Genomic DNA, 22,695 nt, shown 5'->3' on the forward strand with positions numbered 1-22,695 from the left:
AAAACAATGGAAAAAGTGAAAGTGTAAACACCATCCTATTTTTTTAAACCTTCAGGAGGATGTATTGAAGAGGTGTCATGGAAAGATTATTAACTTTTTTTTTATTATTTATCTTCGTATCACATTACTTCCTATATTAAGCAAGTATTGCTTTCAAACTTAAAGAAAAATTTAACAACAATTTAAAAATCCCAGAAATGTTGCCAACCAGTGTCCTTCCTTGAATAACTTAAATAACTCGCTAAAATGTGCATATACATATTGAAAGAAACTCAATAAAGAAGGCTGCTTTAATGTGTGTGTAATGAAACTCAGGAAGTTAATGGAATATCCTGTTTATCTAGAATTGCTAGAGAAGTTACTTAGTAGATGAATAATATAAGAACACTTGCTGATAGGTACAATATAACATTTATTATGGAAACAAGGCACTGGGAATGACAGGAACATTTCACAGTACTTTAACATATCCTGTAGCTTTGAGCTGATTGCCCAAGGATGTTACTTTATAGTTTAAAGTGAGACTATTGATTCGAACTAATAAACTGATATTTTATGTTTTCCTTGTTTATACATCTTTCCTAAGTGAATTGAATTTAGAGTTTTTGTCTTGAGTATTTCTTTTTTTTTTAATTTTTCTTTGCCTTTTTAGTTTTCTTTTTTATTAAAAAATATCTGCTTTTGAAATGGGTAATGCCCATGCTGTCCCTCCCCTCCCCTGAATAACTATTTTTGCTTATGTTGACATTTTATTAATTTTTCCTTTTATGGCATGATTTGCATGTCTCCTATTTCATCATAAGTGTTTCACTTTACTTTCTTTCCAGCTGCATTTGTACAAAATCTTCTTTTAAAAGTCAGCATTTTTGTCTTGTTGGTCTTCCTTAGACCTTCATTTCATACCAGTGATATTGTGATCACTAAGTCTAAATATGCTCTGGCTGCAGACTTTTTTAGGATTGGATCTTTTCCAGACCCTCAGTCAAGAATAGCTTCAGACTTGGCTGTTGGTTAAATGTACTGCACAAAGAAGCAGCCCTACACTGATTCATGGCTATGAATCTTCCTGAATTCATCAAATCAGGGTTTACCTGTAACACATTCTTGCCCAAGGCCTTAACCTTTCAAGGATAAATAGCCAAAATCAAATTTTTCATATTTCATAATTAACTGTAGTCCTAAGCTTCTCCACCACTTTAGACAAATATGGGATAAAATGTATTCACATACATTTAACACTTAAGGATCCCCTTTTTAGCTAAAATTCTTCTAAGAAATAAAATAAGGTGGATATAACAGATTTGCCTTATCATTTCAAATCGGTGGCAATCAGAAAAGGGGATCCTGTAACCTACATGGGGAAAATAATAGCTAACATTTATCACATGCTCAGTGTGTGCAAAACATCATCTTAAGCAATTTACATGTGTTTATTTCTTTAATCCTCCAATAGCCATTCTATTTTGTTTATTACAGTTATTAATCCCATTTTATAGATAAGAAAATTTAGGCCCAGAAGGCTTAGCGTTTTACTTTAAGCCGCATAGATAATGTCAGTGATACACAGATAATGTCAGCGCCTGAACCTGACCCAGGCAGTGGGACCACACAGTCACATTCGTCATTGCTACATGACGTCGTCCCCCAAGAGTCCAATACAGATCATTTTATTTTTGCTCACAGTTTTAAAACTTAACGCTTCTGAAAATTGGCATGGCATCTAAAAAATTATTATCATGAAATTAAACAACCTAAATGCTACCACTGTACAGTAATGCTGCAATCATGTTTTTATCTCCTTAAAGCGCTTGGGGTCTTGTATCGTTTTTTTTTAAAGTAGAAATTGATTTTTGTTCCAAATACATAAAAATAGACTTTCTCATACCACTCTTAGAATTGTAAAAGGGGAGAGAAATGTTCTGAAGTGATACTCTGCCCCCCCTCACATCCCTCTGACACACCCAGTGATGGGGCCCCGCATGGAGAATACCAGACTTACAGCTCCCACACAGAGAGGGAAGGTCTTCTTTTGTTTCTTAAGTAAGCCAGTGGTTTTCAGAATTTGGAAAACCTGATGGTTTTGGTGGTTATTCTTTTTAGATTTTAAGTCACAGTGAACATGGCCAGAAATAATTTGAAATGAGGAAATTAGACAAAAGACTACTTTCTAGAAGGGAGACGCTAAATGAAAGATCACGTTGTAGTCATGTTTCTACAGATAGAAGTTATGCGAAAACTAGCCAGTACATAAGAGCTAAAAAAAAAAAAAAAAAAAAAAAAGGTGTTATGAGCTAGCTGGTTTACATGAATAATTTGGACATAACAGTTTCATCTAATCACACTGTGAATTTAGATCTCATCAAGCTCTGTACAGTCGATTTCCAAGGTGCGGACACGTGACCACGCTGTCGTTTATTGCCCATTTGGTTGTAATGGGAGCCACTCAACCCCGTCGCTCTGAGTCACGATACTGGTCTTCCTCACCCGTTCCTGACCACTTTGCCTGTCTTTTGCTTTTCTTTCAATTTTTGCGAAATCACATATTTCATATAAACCCCAGGCTGCTGTGTGTTTTGCTTTTCTATTTACCTGATGCTTGCCCTCAGTTTTCATTCTCTTTTATAATTTTATATCCATAAATGTGTACTGTACAGACACACGTGCGTGTAAATGTTCATGTGTGAGAATAATGTGTGGTTGCTTAGAGGCTCACAGTATAGTTTGAGTCGTCTTCAAATCTCCAGAAGTGGAGTCAGGTTTCATTTAACTCCATTTAGAGAGAAGAAAATAGGTAGTAGAGAGAAGAAAGGTGATTTTTTTAATGTCCCATAGACAGAATCCAAACAAGAGCTCAGAATTCCTGTCTCCAGATCTGGAAAGCAGCCTGTCCAATTTATACATTTATTTACATCATTTGCTCACCTAGTATCAATTCCTTAGTCAAGCAGCTAATGCGCATGTGTCAAACACACACGTACACCACCAGCAGCAGCAGCAATAGTACCAGCTTAGCAACAAGACAACATGATATTCTATGATTTCCTTCTCTGTTTTCAGAAATAACACCATGATTTGGAAGGACAGCTCCCGTACAGCCCATTACAATGTGGGTAGAGCAAGGGACTGGAGCGTTGATTCAGAAATCGATGCTTTTTTGATTTCAGCATGCTCAATTTTTGAAGAAGTCTATCCTGACAGGATCTCAGAACAAGAGAAAAATAAAAAAGGAATAATTTAACTGGAGTAAAGATGAGAAATGTAAAGCGTTTAAAATGTTTTCTACCACTAAATCTCTGCTTATGATTTGCCTCACATTCATCATTTAACCTCTGAGTCTGTAAATGGGGTAATAATCCTCCAGCCCTTCATCATTCGCTGAGGTGCCATAAAGATGAATTCGGTCTGTTCGTGATGCACTTAGGGCTCCTTGGAGATCGGCAGTGCATATGGAGGAGGTTTCAGTAGCCTACTCCCTCTGATGGTGAGCAAAGAAATACTTTTCTAACACCATAATTTTTTAAGGTTGCAAAGGTTGTTTCAACTTGATGAAAATGGCCTTTCTTTGCAGCATCATGCTATCAAAATCATATCCTGATTGATTTTTTTAATAATCTTTATTTTTTAGAGCAGTTTTAGGTTCAAAACAAAATTGAGCAGAAAGTGCAGAGAGTTCTCATATATCCTCTGCCGCCACACATGCATAGCTTCCTCCATAATCAACATCCCCTCCCAGAATAGTACATTTGTCACAACTGATAAACCAACATTGATACATCGTTATCACCTAAAGTCCGTAGTTTACATTAGGGTTCACTCTTGGTGTTGTACATTCTATGGGTTTTGATGAATGTATAATGACATGTATTGCTATAGATTGAATGTTTAATCCCCCCAGAATTCGTATATTGAAATCCTAATCACCAAGGTGATGGTATTAGGAGGTGGGGTCTTTGAGAGGTTATTAGATTGTGAGGATGGAGCCCTCAGGAATGGGATTAGTGCCCTTGTAAGAGACCCCAGAGAGATCCCTCACCCCTCTGCCATGTGAAGACACAGTGAAAAAGGTCATCTGTGAACTGGGAAGTAGGCTCTCCCCAGACGCTGAATCTGCCAGCTCCTTGATCCTTGACTTCCCATCCTCAGAACTATGAGAAATAAATTTCTGTTCTTTATAATCCGCCCAGTCTATGATATTCTGTTATAAAAGCTGAACAGACTTAGATATGTATCCACCATTGTAGTAGTATACAGAATAGTTTCACTGCCCTAAAAATTCTCTATGCTCCCTCTATTCATCCCTCCCTCCCCCCTCACCGCTGGCAACCATTAATCCTTTTACTATCTGCATAGTTTTGCCTTTTCCACAATGTCATATTGTTGAAATCATATACTATGTAGCCTTCTCTGATTGGCTTCTTTTACTTAGTAATGTGTATGTGTTTCCTCCATGTCTTTTCGTGGCTTGATGGCCCATTTCTTTTTAGCCCTGAATGATATTCCATTGTCTGAATGTGTCACAGTTTGTTTACCCATTCACCTACTGAAAGACATCTTGGTTGCTTCCAAGTTCTGGTAATTATGAATGAAATTGCTGTGAATATTTGTGTGCAGGTTTTTTTGTGGACCTTAGTTTTCAGCTCCTTTGGGTAAATGCTAAGTAGCATGATTGCTGGATTGTGTGGTAAGAGTATATTAAGTTTTATAAGAAACTTCCAAACCATGTTCCAAAGGCTGTACCATTTTATATTCCCACCAGCAATAAATGAGAGTCCTGGCAGCTCCACATCCTTGCCAGCATTTAGTGTTGTCAGTGTTTTACATTTTTGCCGTTCTAATAGGTGTGTAGTCATATCTCATTGCTGCTTTAATTTGCAATTGCCTGATAGCATATGATGTTGAACTTCTTTTCATATGCTTATTTGCAGTCCGTATATCTTCTTTGGTGAAGTATCTGTTCATATCTTTTGTCTATTTTTTAATCGAGTTGTTCATTTTCTTGTGGTTGAGTTTTAAGTGTTCATTGTATATTTTGGATAACAGTCCTTTATCAGATACGTCTTTTGCAAATATTTTTTCCCAGTCTGGCTTGTCTTCTCATTCTCTTGAAATCCTGATTGATTTTTTTAATTTATTCTGCATTATTTTTCAGGTTGTTTATTACCTTTCAAATCAGTATTTGCATTTGATTCTGAACATAAAGGTTCGTTTGTAATGTACTGAAGCAGGACTTGAGAATTCTTCCCATATTGATTTCTATATGCAAATACACTACAATTATATTCTAAATAGGGATAAAACAGAGGTTGAGATAGCTAGAAAGTTTGGGTGGAGTCTCAAAACTCTAGTTGTGTTGCAAATAATTTAGAGGGAGAGCCAGAGTAATTTGATGGAATTTGGATTCTCTACCTTCACCTGCGCACCTTCACTTGTGTAAACATCAATAACTTAGAACAATATAGATCTCTAAGCCAACAAGATTTTACAAATATCTTTTTAGCTTTTCAGAACAAGACCATATGAAAATCACTCAAATTGAGTTTTAAGCCTCAAAATGGCTGATTTGCAAGCATCAGGCTAATTAAGTTTAGAATTAAGTGTGTTTCAGAAACCTGTGGAAATCAAACCTCCTGGAAAAATGTTTTGTTCATTATAAAAGCAAGCTCTGGGTATGTATTTCTAATCTATAAATTATCTAGAGGGTGATAGAGGAAAGAGAACCATAGATCTGCTCTGTACTTACTTACTGATTCTTTGGAAGCAATATCCGTGATAGTGCAGAAGACAGCCAATTAATGGCTTTTGTGGTTTGCTAAATGCCTGAGTAAAGTTGAGGTGTTTAATAACCACAGAAGCCCTTTACTGCCACTAGAGTCCTAAGACTCCAATTACAATTCATATTCTCTACCAGCATTAAACCTGGTACAACAAACCAAAGCGTAAATCTCTTTTTAAAATATTCCCTTTCTCCACAAGAGGGTTTGTTGATACTATTTTTTAAATCTGCCTTTTTAAAAATTTCTTTTTGTTTCACTCAGTGACTTTGCAGTAAAGAAATACATAAAATGAGATGGCTTGCAAAGCAAAGTGTCATTTGAATATGTGTTTTGTGAAGAAATTATTATATAAATAGACAGAGATACAGCCACATTTCCATGTGCACATAGCACCCTAATCATTTGTACTTCAGTTCTATAGTAGGAAAGTAAAACTTCAGTAGCTTGCCCTCCTCTTGATATCCACAGCAGCTCTCTTCATGAGAAAATCTTGTGGAGACACGTTGGGGATTATTTAGCTGGATCATTACAACCACCTCTTCATTTTCCAGCTGTGGAAACGAGGCCAGAAATGACTTGTTCAAAGGGACAAAACTAGTTTAAGAGCAAAACTTGAATTCTGCCCTCATCCCCACCTTCATTGTCTCATGTCTGTACTGCTATAAAAGTCCTCCACAGTTACTGGGTTTCTGTAGAACTGAGTGGCGTCCCTCTGACTCCAATCCCTCATCCGTGTTCCTTAGTGATCCTTCCGAAGCCCATGACGATGCCATTCCGTGAGTACTTTTTGGGTTGAGAACACAAAGCTCCAGTATCCCAACCTGCATTCCTTCCGCACACCCTGCTCCTGTCCTCCTGAGGCGTGAAGCTTTAGGAAAACTGGATTATTGACTCTCTCCTAACCCTGTCGCTTTGCTGCCATGCCTTCATGACTTTATACGTGGAGATCCTCCGGGCTTGTTCTTTTTCATCTCTAACTAACAAGTTTCCACCTCTCTCTTTTTGGTCCCTAAATGTCTTCATGTAAAGGTATTTATTTTCCCTTTTATCATTAACAGATTTTGTCTTTTATCTTTTTCACTTTTTCTTAAGCAAGGTTCTTAAAGATTTGCATGTCTACCCAGAAGACAGGCTACCCACGTAGGAGAATCACGTCACACCTTACAAAATCCCAATTGAAACAGGCTCCTTGTTGACAAATAATATTTATTTCCTTTTTAAGAATAGAGAGAGACAAGAGGGAAGCTCACATGCACTATCTTTCCCATCTTGGTGATGACACCACGATTAAATCAGTTACACAGAACAAAAATCGAGGAGTCACCTTTGAGTCCTTTTTTTTTTTGTAACTCACCATGTCTAATCTCTCAGCAACTTCAACAGTCTCCACCAGTTCTGCCTCCAGATACATCCACAGTTATCCGGTGGCTTTTCCGCTCCATCACTCTCCGTGATGGTAGTAAAGGCAGCCACTGCAGACACTGCTGCAGTAGCGTCTTAACCCCTCTCCGTGTTTCCACTCCAGTTCTCTTTCAATCCGTTCTCCCCATAGCAGCCAGAATATTCCCTTTAAGGGATAAAACTGGTTGTTTCTCTGTCCAGTTAAATACTACCTAGGCCTTCTATTATATTTAGAATAAAGCCAAGAAGAACCACCATGGTCTAGCCCTTGCCTGCTTATCTGACCTAATATCACTCTCTCCCTTGCTCGGTGGACTCTTGATATATATGCACTGGCATTCTCTCTGTTCCTGAAAAGAGACTCAGCTCCTTCCTGGCCCATTGCCTTTGATTCCAGCTACCGGGCAGACGAGTGATCCAGATCCTCGCATGACAGGCTCCTTTTCCTTCTGGTCTCAGTTCTTCAGAGACCGTGACTGACTTTCCATCTAAACCGGCTCTACAATCCCTCCGTCATCGTGCCCTGTTCCTTTTTTCCATGGCATATGACTGTCTGAAACAAGCTTGCTTATTCCTTCATTTGATTATTTGTGGTCTGTTTCCCACGTTAGAATGTAAGCTCAATGAGGGCTGTTTTGTTTACTGTATTCTCAGCACCTAGAACAAATATATAAACAAATAAGTGTATTTGTTATGTTTAATGTATATGGTGTTAATATATTTAGTAATAACATGTTTCTTCACTGAAAAAAGCAGGAAAAGAGTCCCAAACGCTCCCTTCTCAGCTCTTGGAATTTTTGCCTCATTACATGTGTACAGATTCAATGGAAACCCTGCTTTCTGCCCCCGGTGCTGAGTGGTATGAGCTTGTGCTGGTTCACTAGATCTTTAGAACAAAATAAGAATCCCACCTTCAGACAAAGGGCAGGAGCATTGTAGATAGTATCCAAATGTTGCTTGATGCTGCATTTTGTAGGAAATTAAGGAAAACTGAAGCTCCTTTGGCTCATCTCCACCTTTTGAGAGCCTGTGATTTCTCTCATTGGGATGAAAAAGCATCAAAGTATAACCTTGATCACAGAACATAGAAATAATGTTGATGAATCCTAGAACGTGGTCTTTATAGAACAATTAAATGATTACCTTCTCCCAATCAGAGTTTGCAGAATAAATTTAACAAGTGAGTGGGGAAGGGGTTTAGGGAAAGATTGTGACCTGAATGCTAATCTTGATGCCACTTCTCCCATGTCTTTGATGAAAGAACTTGACAGACACAAGCATCTTGGTAGGGAGGCTGAATGGTCTTGAAGTACCTGATGTTGGGTGTGATTCCAAGAAAGCAGACATTACCTTTACTCTGAGAGATGCAGGGTTAGAGAAGGAGGAGATCCAAGACCTGAAAGGAGCCTTAGAAAAGGACCATTAATCCCATGGCTGCTGAGAGGATCTGGTGGTCTGCAGTGTACCCCTTCTGCGACATGCAGAATAAGATTGAGTCGTACCCGCTATGTAAGTTCATTGCGTAGAGGAAGGAAAGGGAGACTGCAGAGAAACATTTTACTTACTAGATCACCAGTTTATTATAAAAGGATACAGTTCAATAACGGCCAGATGGAAGAGATGCATAGGGCATGCTATGGGAAAAGGGTGCAGAGCTTCCATGCTCTCTCGGGGCACGCCACTCTCCCAGCACCTCCATGTGTTCAGCAACCTGGAAGCTTTCTGAAGTCTGTCCTCTTGGGGTTTTATGAAGGCTTCATTACATAGCCATGATGGATTAAATCATTGGCCATTGGTGACTCATTCAACCTTTAGGCCCTCTCCCCTCCCCAGAGTTCGGAGGTGGGGGTTGGGGGATGGGACTAAAGTTCATCCCTCTAATCATGTGGTTGGTTCTCCTGGCAACCAGCTCCCGTCTGGTCATCATCTGATGACCAAATATATATTTTTCTTATAAATCACAATATCACATTTTGACATATTTTTTTTCCATTTTCTTCAAATACTTCTTTCACTATATTGCACTCATATATCTAAACAAGTCCATTTCTTCAGTTACTGATGAAGGAACTAAAGTTTTTCATCAACTGTTCCTTCTTTCCTTTCCTGAATATTCAGTAGCTGGAACTCTTCGCTTAACATCCTGCACCTGTGCTGGATACTCATTCCTTCTTGCCTTTGCTCATCTTCTGTGCTAGATTCACCTTTCCCATCTGGCAAATGCTTCTACTCTCCTCTAATATGCTGTTTGCAAAAGTGGCATTTTAATTGTTTTTAAGGACTACTCTATTCCAATTAAATATTCAGTAAGAATACTATGCAAAGGTTTTATTTTTTTTAATTAAATTTCTAGGGAACTAGAAGCTGCAAGCCAAATAATAGTATAACTTAAAAAAAAAGACATGCACAGCATATTTTATACTGTTTTCAAAAAGCTTCAAAAAAATCACCATGACTGGGTAGGTTGTTGTTTTCCTGATTAAAAGATACAGTCTGAAGGAATTGTCACAGCATTTTCATTTGGGAGAAAACAAAGGAGACCTCTAGGAGGAATTTCCTCGTGAGCCATCTGCATAGCTCACCTCAGTTAATACTTTTCTTTCTAATACAAATGTAAAATTAAACACTTTTTTAATAAAACGACAACAAAAAAGTAGCAACCACTAAAAACATCAGTATAATGTTGGGAATAAATTATTTTTTAAACTAACAAAAAGAATCAAAGTTGAATGGAGCATACGCTGATTCAGAGGGTATTAAGAAGGCTTCTGTCCTTGCCTGGTTATTTTATGGAAATGTTGCTTGCTGTTACATTTCCTGAGCAAGTGTGGGGATCTAGTCATCTGTATTCACGTCAGCTCCACTGGTTCAGGGGCTTTCCTCAGCTGTGTCCCCAGCACCCTCATCAGTGCCTGGCACTTACTTGCTGCTTAAAAATACATTGAATAAATAAGAGGATGATTTATTTTAGCAAAATTCCTTTAGGCACTTTTAAAAATCTGGCTGGGTAAGTGCGTTACTATCTTGAATATATAAATTTTCCATGTCCAGGGGAAGGCCTGGAATTGCAAGGTTATTGATAAAAATCACCTACATGGGCCATATCCTATCAGCCTTTATCATGCACAGAATTTGCACTCTCCTCTAAATGTACCTTTATTGTGATGATTTCTTCGTTAAGAGGCATTTGAGCGTATTGTATCAATTTACCAATGACTATCATCAATTCGTGTTAACCAAGAGTTCACTTTTTGTACTTGTAAATTAAGATAGATGTGATATGCCAAAGTATTAAATTAATGCCTATTTCAACTTAAAATGAAGATTCACTTCCTGTATCATGTGCACAGTAAGTTCCCAAGAAAATTTGCTGAAGAAAATATACTCATTTTGACTCTACCTAAACAAATGAAACTTGATATTTTTAGAATAACAGCCCAAATCTCTCATTTAGAGTTATGTAAATATTTATCTCCCCCCCTAAATCTAAGCTGAGATAGTGGCTCGTTTGATAAACTAGGATGGGTGAAGTTATAACACCAAATACATGCTTCCTTTGGTGCTTATTCAAAACATCTTATCTCCTAGACCACATATACCAATGACCGACATTTACTAAGGTAAAACAAAACAAGATAAAAAATAAGCCTTTCCAATAATCCTGCATAAAATCTCTATAGTTATTGTCTTATTCTTTGTTGATTTTTCCATAGTATGCGATATGACTTTAATAAGGGGAAAAAAAAGAGAAAACGTTCTTGAGTAACAAAAATTACCATCACTAGCAGTTCAAGATACAAAGTCAACAACATTTTTACTTTGTGACATTCGATTTCCTTTGATGAATAAGCTTTATATAGCCTTTATATAGACCTTATGCAGAGTCATGCATCGAACAGATTCTTAATAAATCTTAATTGACTGTTCTTTGACCGACCACATTTTGTTAATGAGTTTTTCTGGTCCCAAGCCTAGGCTGATTAAAACTCACCCTGTGTTGGCTAAGAGATATCATCTAATATTCTACGATGTTTTGCTAAATAATATCCAACACAGCACTGTTTGTTTTCTGAAATAGCTTCCTACCCGTTCCAGTTCAGCTACACATCCAATATTGGCACAGGACCCATTACCTCCCGTACTTTCTTGTTTATTACTCTGGTGAAAGTGTCCTGAGCTGTTTGTAAGGGCTGAGGAAATCCCAGGTCTCTGTCATGGCCCAGACGGGTTACGGTCTGCATTTCATTCTCCCCTGATGTCGTCTGACAGCCTTGGCATTGGTAGAGCCAAATATACGTTCATATGCTACCAGGGGTAATAATCACAGCTTTAAATGTGCAGCCCCAGTGCCCATCGGAGCCTAGAGGAGGGAATCTGGCAGGAAAATGGTCGCTCGCTGCGCCGCCAGGTAGCCTATCTACACCTGTCATTACCTAGTATCTAGACGCAAGTGAAATAATCTTCCCAATTTGTAGTTGGGCAAAATGCCATCGTAACAGATGGACATGAGTGTGTGTAACTGAGAAATTATGCATGTACATTAAATATGCGGACTATGAGCATGAGTCCTTTCTAGGAACATCCAAACATCTGTCTGCTCTGAGCTTTTGTGTAGACTTTTTACACCATATGCCGTCACAGTGAGAGGGTCTTGTCGGAGATGCAAAAAGAAGCACTCGTGAATTTCATGAAAATTGTTTTCTGTGGTGAATTTACCTTACGTTGGGAAAAAGAAACATATAGCAAGTATTGCAAATATCTTTGTTATTATTTCAAGATAGCAAATTTTAAAAACTGATTTTGGTAGCAAAATTTTTGGATTTTATAGGAAAAATAAAATTAAAATCTAGATCAATTCTAAAAATGTCTTTGTATGATATGCAGGTATCACTTAAGCCTTGATAAATTCATTTGAATGTTCACTATTACTTATTTGAATCCCTTCTGTCTGAAACCAAAGCTGTAGATCAAACCAATCATAGTTTTTAAAGCAACTTTATAACTCATCTTTCAAGGCAAGGAGTATTTTTAGTGTGTGTGTCTTTTATTTACTGCAGGTGTACCCCAAAGTAGTAAAGCATTCTTTATTTTTTGAAGGGTGGAATCTCAGTAATTTGGCATCCTATCTAAAATAATATTAAGGTTTATCTGTAAGTATAACTTTCTTTTTTTTTTTTTTTGACAAGAACATTGTCTTCATAATATGAATAGAACTTATATTTTAAATTTTGGAACATTTCAGTTTTGTGTACATACATATAGTATTGCAATAAATACATGTATTAAGTTGTCTTTTATTTAAAATGACTGGAAATTAATTTTTCCATTTTTATTCATTCTGAATTGTCATAACTTTTTACCTTCCTTTGTCTCTTATGGACTTTTTTACATGCCTAGTTGATTATTTGTCTATCTCTATCTCTTAATTTCTCAAGGGTCTTTTAATATTAAGGTAATAAGTAAAATAATACTAAGAGAATATCATCAAGATAAAAATTATCATTACTATTTATGAACTTATATATTTACTTTTTAATGAATATCTATGTTAGCAAATTGAGCAAAAAAATTACAAATGCCATAAAACTACAACCACCCATTCATATGTATAATTATTTTATGATTGCACAATCTTAGAACTCAGTACTACTCAAGTGAACTAATATGTGGTATATTTCTGATAAGAGAACATTTACAAGGTAAACTTGGAATATTTTGTTTACTCGGATGTTTAAAATTTTATGTAACTGAAGTATCAGCAGCATATGCAACAATTAAATGTGTAACAGGATGTTCTAGCTTCAGGTAGACTCGTGTACTAGTGATGAAAGATTATTCAAAGTTAGATCTCTGTTAATGAAGGACTGGAAAGAAGCACTATAATATAAAGATAGAGACTTTGGAGTTTAGAAAATTATATTTATGTTATAAAAGTAATACACAGAATATATTCAGTCTACAGAATATTTAGAGTTTCAACTGTCCATACATTTGGGCATTTTAAAAACTTCTCTTCTATATTTCTTTGAAACATTTTCTTGCTTCATTACTATAAATAGAGTGGTATATATATTGATTGTCTAATTAGAAAAATCTAAGTTTATTAAAAGACCTGGTCATTTAACATTTAGTGATCCAAATATTGCAATTAATAAGTCAACTGATTATCTTCAGTGATATGCATTTGCATGAAAAGTAAGAATATAAAATTTCTGTCGCTGCATTATTTTACTATTCTCTTATGCAATCTCTGTCCTTCAGTTATCACAAATATGTGCAGATGGCATTCAAATTTACTCCCTGAACCCAGATCTGAATTTCTAAAATAAGTCTTGATGTCCCTTTGGCATTTTAAACCTAAGGTGATCAAGACCAAATATAAATTCTCTTAGTTAACAGCCAAACACACTAACTGATTGCACACCTTTCGTCAAACTTTTTCTTCATTCTTTTCTTTCTCTCGTTAATGGTATCATTAGAGCTCTAGCCATTTCTGTGCCTAAAAACTTCTTTTGTTCCTACCTTTCCCAGTCATGCCATACACTTCCCACTAGAGCATTCTTAGATTTCTTGTGGTTGTCCGTGTTCTTTCTCTCTCACCCCACGCACACCTGCACACGCTAGCCTCTTCATTGTTGCCACAATTCATCAGGGCCAACCAAATTGTTCTAATGTCCAGCCCAAGATATGGATTGTATTTGTCCACTCCATGACTCTTTCATATTTTCTTATTAAGTGAAGTGTTAAAAAAATTAACATACAATTTATTTTCTTAAAAAATATTGACGACTACCCTTTTTGGTACTCAGTAATCAGTTTCGTGTTTAATCTGTATATATGTACCGTTTTTAAGTGAGAGAATGGCAAGTAGTAGTCCAATTTAATCAGGGTATAAGGTGTATTGAATGGAATAGGCTCCACAAACATTAACATCAATGGATTTACCAAAGCTCTCAGCTTGGTAATCTTAGGAATTGATTTTCTCAACACTCTGTATGTTAGTTTGGATCCTTCAAGAAGCAGATGCCGGGGCCGGCCCCGTGGTGTAGCGGTTAAGTGCCCGCGCTCCACTGCTGGTGGCCCGGGTTCGGATCCCGGGCGCGCACCGACGCACCGCTTGTCAGGACATGCTGTGGCGGCGTCCCATATAAAGTGGAGGAAGATGGGCACAGATGTTAGCCCAGGGCCAGTCTTCCTCAGCAAAAAGAGGAGGAGTGGCATGGATATTAGGTCAGGACTGATCTTCCTCACACACACAAAAAAAGCAGATGCCAAAGTGAGATTGAATGTGTAAGGATTTTATTAGGGAAAATGCTCCTGTGACAAAAAATTAAGGACAGATCCAAGGAAGGCTGGACAGCCCTCACAGTATAGTCTCTGACCCGAAAGAAAGACAGATGAAAGCTCCTAGATGGCCCTGGTGCAGTGACATTAAAGAGAAGTCCAGCAAGGCTGCCAAGGAGTCCTTGAGGCACAGTCGGAGGAGTCCTGTGACTCCCAGGAGTGGGCCTTTTTTAGCGTCTTGACCACGTTTGATCATTGGCTGGGAGGAGCTCTGCGGTAGCGTGGCCTTGGGAGCAATAGGATTTCAGGACACGGCAACTGGGATTCTCCGTCAATTACACCATAGTTGGAAGTCTGTGTTCTCTTAGCCACTACAGCCCTAGAAGATGATCCATTTCTTAAAACAGAGTGTATCTAGCTAAAGTCGTAAGAAACTTGATATATATCAACAATAGTTGTTTTGCTTACACTAAAAATTAACTTAAACTGCAGTGTCAAATATTCACGTTAATAAGGTTAACAGGTTCTCTCCATGTTAGCAGATTTCTCTCTAGGAGCCAAATTTCAATCTGCAGTTGGATTGGTGAGCATAGACTCTGAATAAAGAGATTTAAGTGGAAATTCAAACTTTAATGACCCCAGGGTATGACATTCAGTCATATTTCCCTCCATACCAGAGCTACACCTGCCCCAAGAAACGTACAGATCACACCTGTACCTGAGCACCCTCCCTTTGGACAAGACAGGAGACAGGCTGCTGAGGTGTGCCTCTCTGACTCTGGTCTCTCATGTTCCATGCTGACCAGCCCCTCTGTGTGTGTTTACACAGAACAAACCACCACAATCCTGGCTTATACCACCAATTTATTATTTATTTATTTATTTCTACCAGTTCCGGAATTGGGTAGGTGATTTTTCTGGTGTCCATCAGCTTGAGTGGGACTAAATGGCTTAGGATGGCCTCACTCACATGTCCGGGGCCTCCAATGGGATGCCCAGGAGGGAAGGGATGCTGGGAGCCTCTCCTCCACGTGGTCTCTCATCATCCAGAAAGCTAGCCCAGGCTTCTTCACCTGGGGGCACACTCATTTCCAGTGTCAAGAAAGGACAAGCTCCAATATGCACACGCTTTTCAAGTCTCTGCTTTTGTCATGTTTTTTATTGTCCTGTTGACTAAGGCAAATCACGTGGCCGATTCTAGAGTCAATGTGATTGTCCTATCCAATCCAAAGGTATGGATGCAGTGAGGCCTGAACAAATCGAGAATTATTGTCATACTGTCTGATTAGTATGTTTCTCTTCTTCCTTGTTCCCATCCTCCTCCTCCTCTTCTTTATGATTACATGATGAATAAGACTACATCCAACTATAATACTACTGTTAACATTTTCTGATTCTGGCATAAAAATATCTATGCTGCAAAGTGAACTTTTACATATATTGAATTCATCTGCAATTTGTTAGTTTTTTCCTCAACCCTCAGTATTGCCAACAATGAAAACCTATCTCTTTTTACAATTCACAAGGACCTTGAGAGCCCATGGATTTTCAGATAAGAAGCTGCAAAGATCCCCTTTCAAATTAAGAATATTACATTGGAAAGTTATGGAATTAATTTTTCATTTTGGTGGTAGCTGGTCAATTCACTCAGAAGTAGCAATTCATCACATTCCCTGTTCCTAATAAAATAACAGACATGTTTATTCTTCAGTTTGGTTGTTGCTCGAATGTGAAAATCAAGAGGTAGAAATTGAATAATATACGACTTGTTAGAAACTGTAATTTTCTACTGTATAGCTCTTCTGTCAGCCAACTGTGTTGAGCCCATTGTCACTATAATCGGGTGCTGAAGAGGATAAACATGAAAGCAATGTATTAAAAATAAGATAAATGCTTTGGAGTGACTAGTACTTTTGCCCGTAATCAAGGCAGTTTTTGGAGCATGAGGGAAAGCTGTGCATTAGAAATCCTTGTAGGCTGAAGGCATCCCTGCTATTTTCTAGACTGAGGTGTATGGGTGAGTGGACACAGTTTTCATTTAATATTACTATGATGCACACATGCAGAGCTAAACTGGCATCATTTGCTGAGATGATAGACTTGTTTTCTGGGCCCACACCTGGGCCTCAAACATCATTTCTGTTAGCCCGCCCTCTACAAATATTTCTAGTCGCAACTCCTAGACCCCTCTCCAGCACTAGAAAATCTACAAGATTGATCTCCCTTAAACACATGTTTACTGAAAAAGAATTTAACCAGATTGGTCATTTGGCAAAAATAACCAATTTCTCAGTTTTGTACTGTTCAACCAGGTGTGTGTGTGTGTGTGTGCATGTGTGTGTTAGTAAAGGGAGAGACAGATGAGACTGCCATTTGTTTTTTGAAGACAGCATTCATCTTCAGTGACTCAGATCCACTCTTTGGTCCTGTTGAAATGACTGATACATTTCCACATTGATGAAGGATAGAGACAGTCTCTTTGACTTTACTGAATCTCTGGTTATTACTGTGAAATTTGCCTTATGCTATGGCTATCACTTTCCGTCAGCCCAATGCTAGAACACATAGAAAGTTCCTTATGTTTAAACATTAGCCATCAAATTGTTTGGTTGGAGTGCACAGCTTCCCAGTTGTCTGAAACTGTGCTATCTCATATGCACTTCTGTATGGTTTTTACATGATATCTACTTAGGGACTTGAGATTACCCCTTTTCAGTTTATGCCTCAGGAGATATTTGAGTATCATGAAGTCATTCGTGATCTACACATATTCATCCCAGTAAAGTTGTTTTTTTAGTAATCTTCATGTTAACAATCATAACCTTGGTACATTCCAAGATCTTGTTCTATATTGCTATCTTTCCTTTTCTGGCTAACACATCAAGTGATATCCCAACAAATTTCATCTGATTCCCTGCTGAGTACTTCCTTGATAAAAGAAGCAACTTCAATTTCTCTATATTAAAAAAATAAGAATTTAGAGTATATACACTTTTAAATCATTTTAGATTTTTCATATATAAGGCTCCAGAAAATAAATGAAAAATTTCCTTTCTTACTGTGTTTGTTCAGCTCTAAGAACCCCATGCCCCATTTTAACTCATCAGGTCATATTTTTTTCTTCTAGGACTACAATGATGAAATTCGTCAGGAACAACTACGTGAATTATCTTACTTAAATGGCTCAGAGGACTCTGGTCGTGGCAGAGGTATTAGAGGCAGAGGGATCAGAATAGCTCCCACAACTCCTTCAAGGTACATTAGTTCTTACTTTAAATAAATTAACAGCAAATGAGGATGGCAGTCCTTTGCTGACTTGCTCTGTGTCATGATCCCAGCTAGGAATAAACAACAACAACATCAGCAACAGTAACCACCACCACAAAAGCAATAACAACGAATGCTTGTATAGCACATAAGAACTTTCATAAATTAACTCATCAATGCCTCCATACTAAGGTTAAGTATTATTTACAGGTGAGAAATGGAGGTACAAAAATTGTAAGGAATTTGCCCAAGGTCACACAGGCAGTCTACTCCAGAATTCATGGTTTGAGCTCTTAACAACTATCCTAAGAAAATAAGGGGAGCAAACCTGAGACTTCCTACATTTTGGTTCTATCCCCAGGATTAGGGCAAGCAGATGATACAGTCATTTCCCTTGTTGAACCAAGATGACCTTGCAGGAAGAGAAAGTTATAAATTTTGTCTGTGTCTTAAGTGGCCCTTGAATTGATGCAGTCTTGCCAGATAGGTAGAGAGATAGGTGATGATGATGGAAAGATAGATAGATAGATAGATAGATAGATAGATATTTAGATAGCTAGGTAGATAATATATATGCCACCAGTCCAGAAAGCCAGAAGCACATTTCTTGCATGGCCAGTGGTCAGAGTATTTAGGTTCAGTTACATTTGGCTTTGCAATGCCCTTGGCCATCAGAGAGAATTTTATTTGATCTTGTTCACTTTGCAAAGAAATTGGAATCTTTCTGCATCAGAATTTGCTTTGTAGGATTCTGAATTTGTCAAGCTTTCAACAGAAAGCATTGCTTTGCAAAGAGGTAAAGCAAAAAATACTCACAGCCTTCACACACAGACTAGATGATTCAATCATTCTCTTCACCCTGTTATACTTGGCCTTCAAATCTCTAAAGGATATCGATGTAGAATATTATCTCATACGTTACATAGAAATCATCTTAAGAGATTCTAAGACACTTTGCTGGTTCAATTTATTTATTAAATTATGCCCCAGATATTTTTAACCACCACTGTCAAAAGACGGCTGTTTTAACATTTAAATTATAAACACCTCAAACAGTTTCACACTTATCAGGAAAAAAAAAGTTAAGAATGATGAATTTATAAATAAAATACCAAGGCACTAGCTATCTAAAGGTAAAACACGCCAGTTGTGGAAATAACATTTGATTAAAGGAAAAGCTTCTGAAAATGGTTCTAGATCTTATATTTATATTTTTATCTTTAAAAAATAAAAGGCAGAGCTTTCTAATGCTATCCAGGAACATTTATTTATTGCTAAAAATTCATGTGATATAACTTTATTTGGTGGTCGTGCTTTTTTATGGAGTCAGTCTTTTATAAAACCTTGTACATTTCTAAGCTCATCATGATGGGTTGTGAAATAACATCATTGCGGGTAATCTTAAATTGATGAAATCATATTGTTTAAATCATGAAATCACTTTTGTAGTTCAAAAAAATACCAATTTTGGCTGTTTATGTGATGTAACCTAAGTATATATTTAGCTTGTCTACGGAGGAGACAACTTTTTTCCATTTTATATTCCTTGGAATTGGTACCATTTTTTAAAAATAATGCATTAACCTGCTTTTAAGATTATAAAATCATCATCTTAATAGATTTTCTTTTGTTATTGATGTTCCTTAGTGTAATACTACATTTGCCATATTTGAGTGGACCATATAGGATTTCAATTTCAGTAAAGTTTTATTCTAAAATATTAATCTCTGTAATGATTTAATAAAGAATAGTGCATTATGATCTAGATTTTTAAAAATCTTAGAAGGAAAATTTGATTGAAAGCTTTTGCTTTTTAATATCCAATATATCATACTGATCTGATACTGCATATGTAAAAAGAAAAGAAAATTAATATTGGAAATAAAACCTCACTTCCAATGCTGTATTGATATCATTAATGTATTAACATTAATGAAAGTAAATGGAGCAGAACTCTGTTGTCTTCTATGTCAAACCACATTATGAAATGTATTTACAATTAAAAAGGAATGAGAAAACAGCTTCACAAAACAAAAAATCATATTTAGCAGAAAGCTCTTGAAAACTTGAGTTAATTGATGCTAATTTGTAAATACTTATGAAACTATGACTATTAAGTTATTCAGTTACACTTATCTTCAAAAAGAATGGTACCTGGGAAATTTTTAAAACTTCTATATTAATTCGTTTAGAGTGTATTTAATTGGGGGCCGGCCGGGTGGTGCAAGCGGTTAGGTGCGGGTACTCCGCTGTGGCGGCCTGGGGTTCGCCACTTCGGATCCCGGGCGTGCACCGACGCACTGCTTGGCAAGCCATGCTGTGGCCGCGTCCCCTATAAAGTGGAGGAAGATGGGCACGGATGTTAGCCCAGGGCCAGTCTTTTTCAGCAAAAAAAGAGGAGGATTGGCAGATGTTAGCACAGGGCTGATCTCCTCACAAAAAAAAAAAAAAAAAGTATTTAATTAAAGAAATTTACATTTCAATAAACATATCTATGAAAACTCTCTAATCTTCTAAAAATAATACATACCAGAAAACAAAGCATTACATCTATATATTCTATTTTATATTACATGACTGAAGAATTAAGACATATGACAGCTCTAACACATCACCCCTACATGTTGAGTGAGAGCAAACAGTGGAAAATAAAACATTCAGGGCAGATTTTGAAGGCTTTTGTTTACTACAATGGGAACTAAGACACAGAACTAATGAGTTTGTTAAAGAGGGAGAAATCGTATTTGTTTCTAGGAAAGACTACTCATTCCTCACTGTGGGTGATAGAGAAGAATTAGAGCAATGAGAGAGACAGACAGACAGACAGACACCGACTCATGGGAGGGAAGCCAGTGAGACGACAAGTCCATTATCCAAGACAGAAATGAACACCATTTGGAGTGTAGAAATATAGGACTAGATTAGCAACTAGAACTTGTAGGAATTAGTACCTAATTAATTGTTGGAGAAGAAAGAGTGGCCCACGACAAGGATAATTCTCTGACATCTAGTCTGGTTAGAGATTAATAATATCATCAACTAAGATTAGGTGAAGGACCAAGTTAAGTGAAGAATATAATTATTCATATAATTAAGCCTAGGTCTAGGGATTGCTAGCGTGACCATGGGACTGTGACCACTTGTACATTCTATGATTTAATTCTCAACCTTTAAAATAGCTCAGAAGTGGCTAAATGGCAAGCTTGTCAAAATTTTTAAATTAGATGATGCCTATAAGGCAGCGGTCCCCAAACTGGTCTGCACATTGGAATCATTGAGGGCTTCCGGCCTCTAGAGATTGTGATTTAATTGGCCTGGGGTATGATCTGGAATTTGGAATTTTTCAGAGGTCTTCAGGTGACTGTAATATGCAGATAAATTGAGGAACCTCTAATATCAGGCACATAATCCAGGATATGGTATGTGCTAGAAAGGAAAGAGATAAGAGCCCTCATTAGAATTAGAGAGTGCAAGGGTACACCATGAGAGAAAGAAAGAGGATTGAGGACAGAAAATAGGGACACCCACATTCCAAGGGGGGCCCAGGAATAGAAGCCAGTGAAGAAGGCTGAAGAGAAAGAAAGAGGAAGGAGGAAATATGAAGAAAAGCAGAGCCATAAAAGTCCAGGAATGCATTTTCCAGATAGTAATCCAAAGTGATGAATATAACAGGTGCAGTGGAATGGGGACTGTAGATGAATCCAGTGGAATTGGAAATCGTAGGCTACTGGTGATCTCAGTCAAGAGTATTTCACAAAGTGGGAAAGCAATAACTAGATTGCATTCGGTTCAGAAATGAGCAGGAGGTGAAGAGTTAAGGATGGAAACCTTTCAAGAAGTCAGAAAAATAAAGAAAAGAAAACTGTAGTGTGAATTCAGCCAGGGACAGTATTCTAAAATAGGTGACATGAATCCTGAGTTGCATTGGAGGAGAGAGATATGGGGTTAATATTACAGGGAGAGAACATATCATATAGGAGGTAATGAGTCAGATTCAGGAGGCAGGTTTGCTGGGGCTGTGTCTGGGAGACAGCTGATGAAGGGGATGGAATGAGAGATTAGATTTCACGTAACCATCACATAATTTTAAAGCAAGAAGAATTGTTACAGATTCAGAAATCTGATTTTACCATTAGAAAAAAAAATCCACCCAGGCCTAGAGAGTTACAGTACTTACCTGTGATTATTCAGTGGTATAGCCAGGACTTGTGAATATAGTTTAAAGTAGAGTAACATATAATTTACAACCCACACATGGACACTTCTGAGAGTGTTAAAATGCTAAACTGAACAGGAAGCTAGGACAACAGTTGTAAATCAGAACCATTCCGGGCTAGCCTGGATGTATGCTCACCCTCCTTATGAGGAAGCAGATAGGTGCTCGGAGGCCCAGGGAAGGTAAAATTGGTCTTTACATCCTTTTTCATAGGTGTGTTTTTATATTATCATGATAATAAAGGACATTGTATTCTCAGCTATGTTGTGCTTGAAGCGGGCACTGGGCTGCTTTTGCATTTCAACTTCCCTCAATCTAGGAGAGCGTTCTCTATACATTAGACTCACAATAAGTTTTCTGATAATTTCTCTATTCATCAGCTCTATAATCTATTTAAAACGTTTAAAAGCATTACCAGCATTCTTACTGTTCACTTGTAAAAGCTCATTCTCTGCAAGTAAGAAAGAGCCAGCTGACTCTATTCATAGCAAAAAGCATAACCTGCATCTCCCATCCCTGGGCACAGCCAAACAGTGTGATTGTTGACATCCCAGTGATCATCATTTTCCCCAAAGCTTTAGTGTTCCTGCTGAAAGCAGTGCTTTCTGGAGGCCAGCCTTTCAGACATCGTAAAAAGTGAAATAACCGTGCTTTTGCCCAAAGACTTCAGACAAACACTCAACCTTTCCAAAGGTCTTGGAATACCATAAAAGTTGGCTGCAACCATTTGATCTTAGGCTTTTAGTACAAGTC

General features: G+C 37.5%; 1 protein-coding gene across 9 annotated transcripts in view; it reads left to right on the forward strand.

Annotated features, from left to right (window-relative positions):
• The window catches only part of KHDRBS2 (KH RNA binding domain containing, signal transduction associated 2), a 552,762-nt gene that overhangs the window by 311,017 nt on the left and 219,050 nt on the right, over nt 1-22,695 (forward strand). For all 9 annotated transcript variants that reach the window (XR_009221966.1, XR_009221967.1, XR_009221968.1 and 6 more), the window contains one exon: nt 17,587-17,714. Coding sequence is in view for 6 of the 9 variants with exons in the window: in XM_058554086.1 (XP_058410069.1) it covers nt 17,587-17,714 (128 nt within the window). In the remaining 3 variants the exon portion in view is untranslated. The remainder of the gene's footprint in view (nt 1-17,586; nt 17,715-22,695) is intronic.

This window comes from Diceros bicornis, chromosome 14 (genome assembly GCF_020826845.1).
Source record: "Diceros bicornis minor isolate mBicDic1 chromosome 14, mDicBic1.mat.cur, whole genome shotgun sequence".
Classification (NCBI taxonomy): domain Eukaryota; kingdom Metazoa; phylum Chordata; class Mammalia; order Perissodactyla; family Rhinocerotidae; genus Diceros; species Diceros bicornis.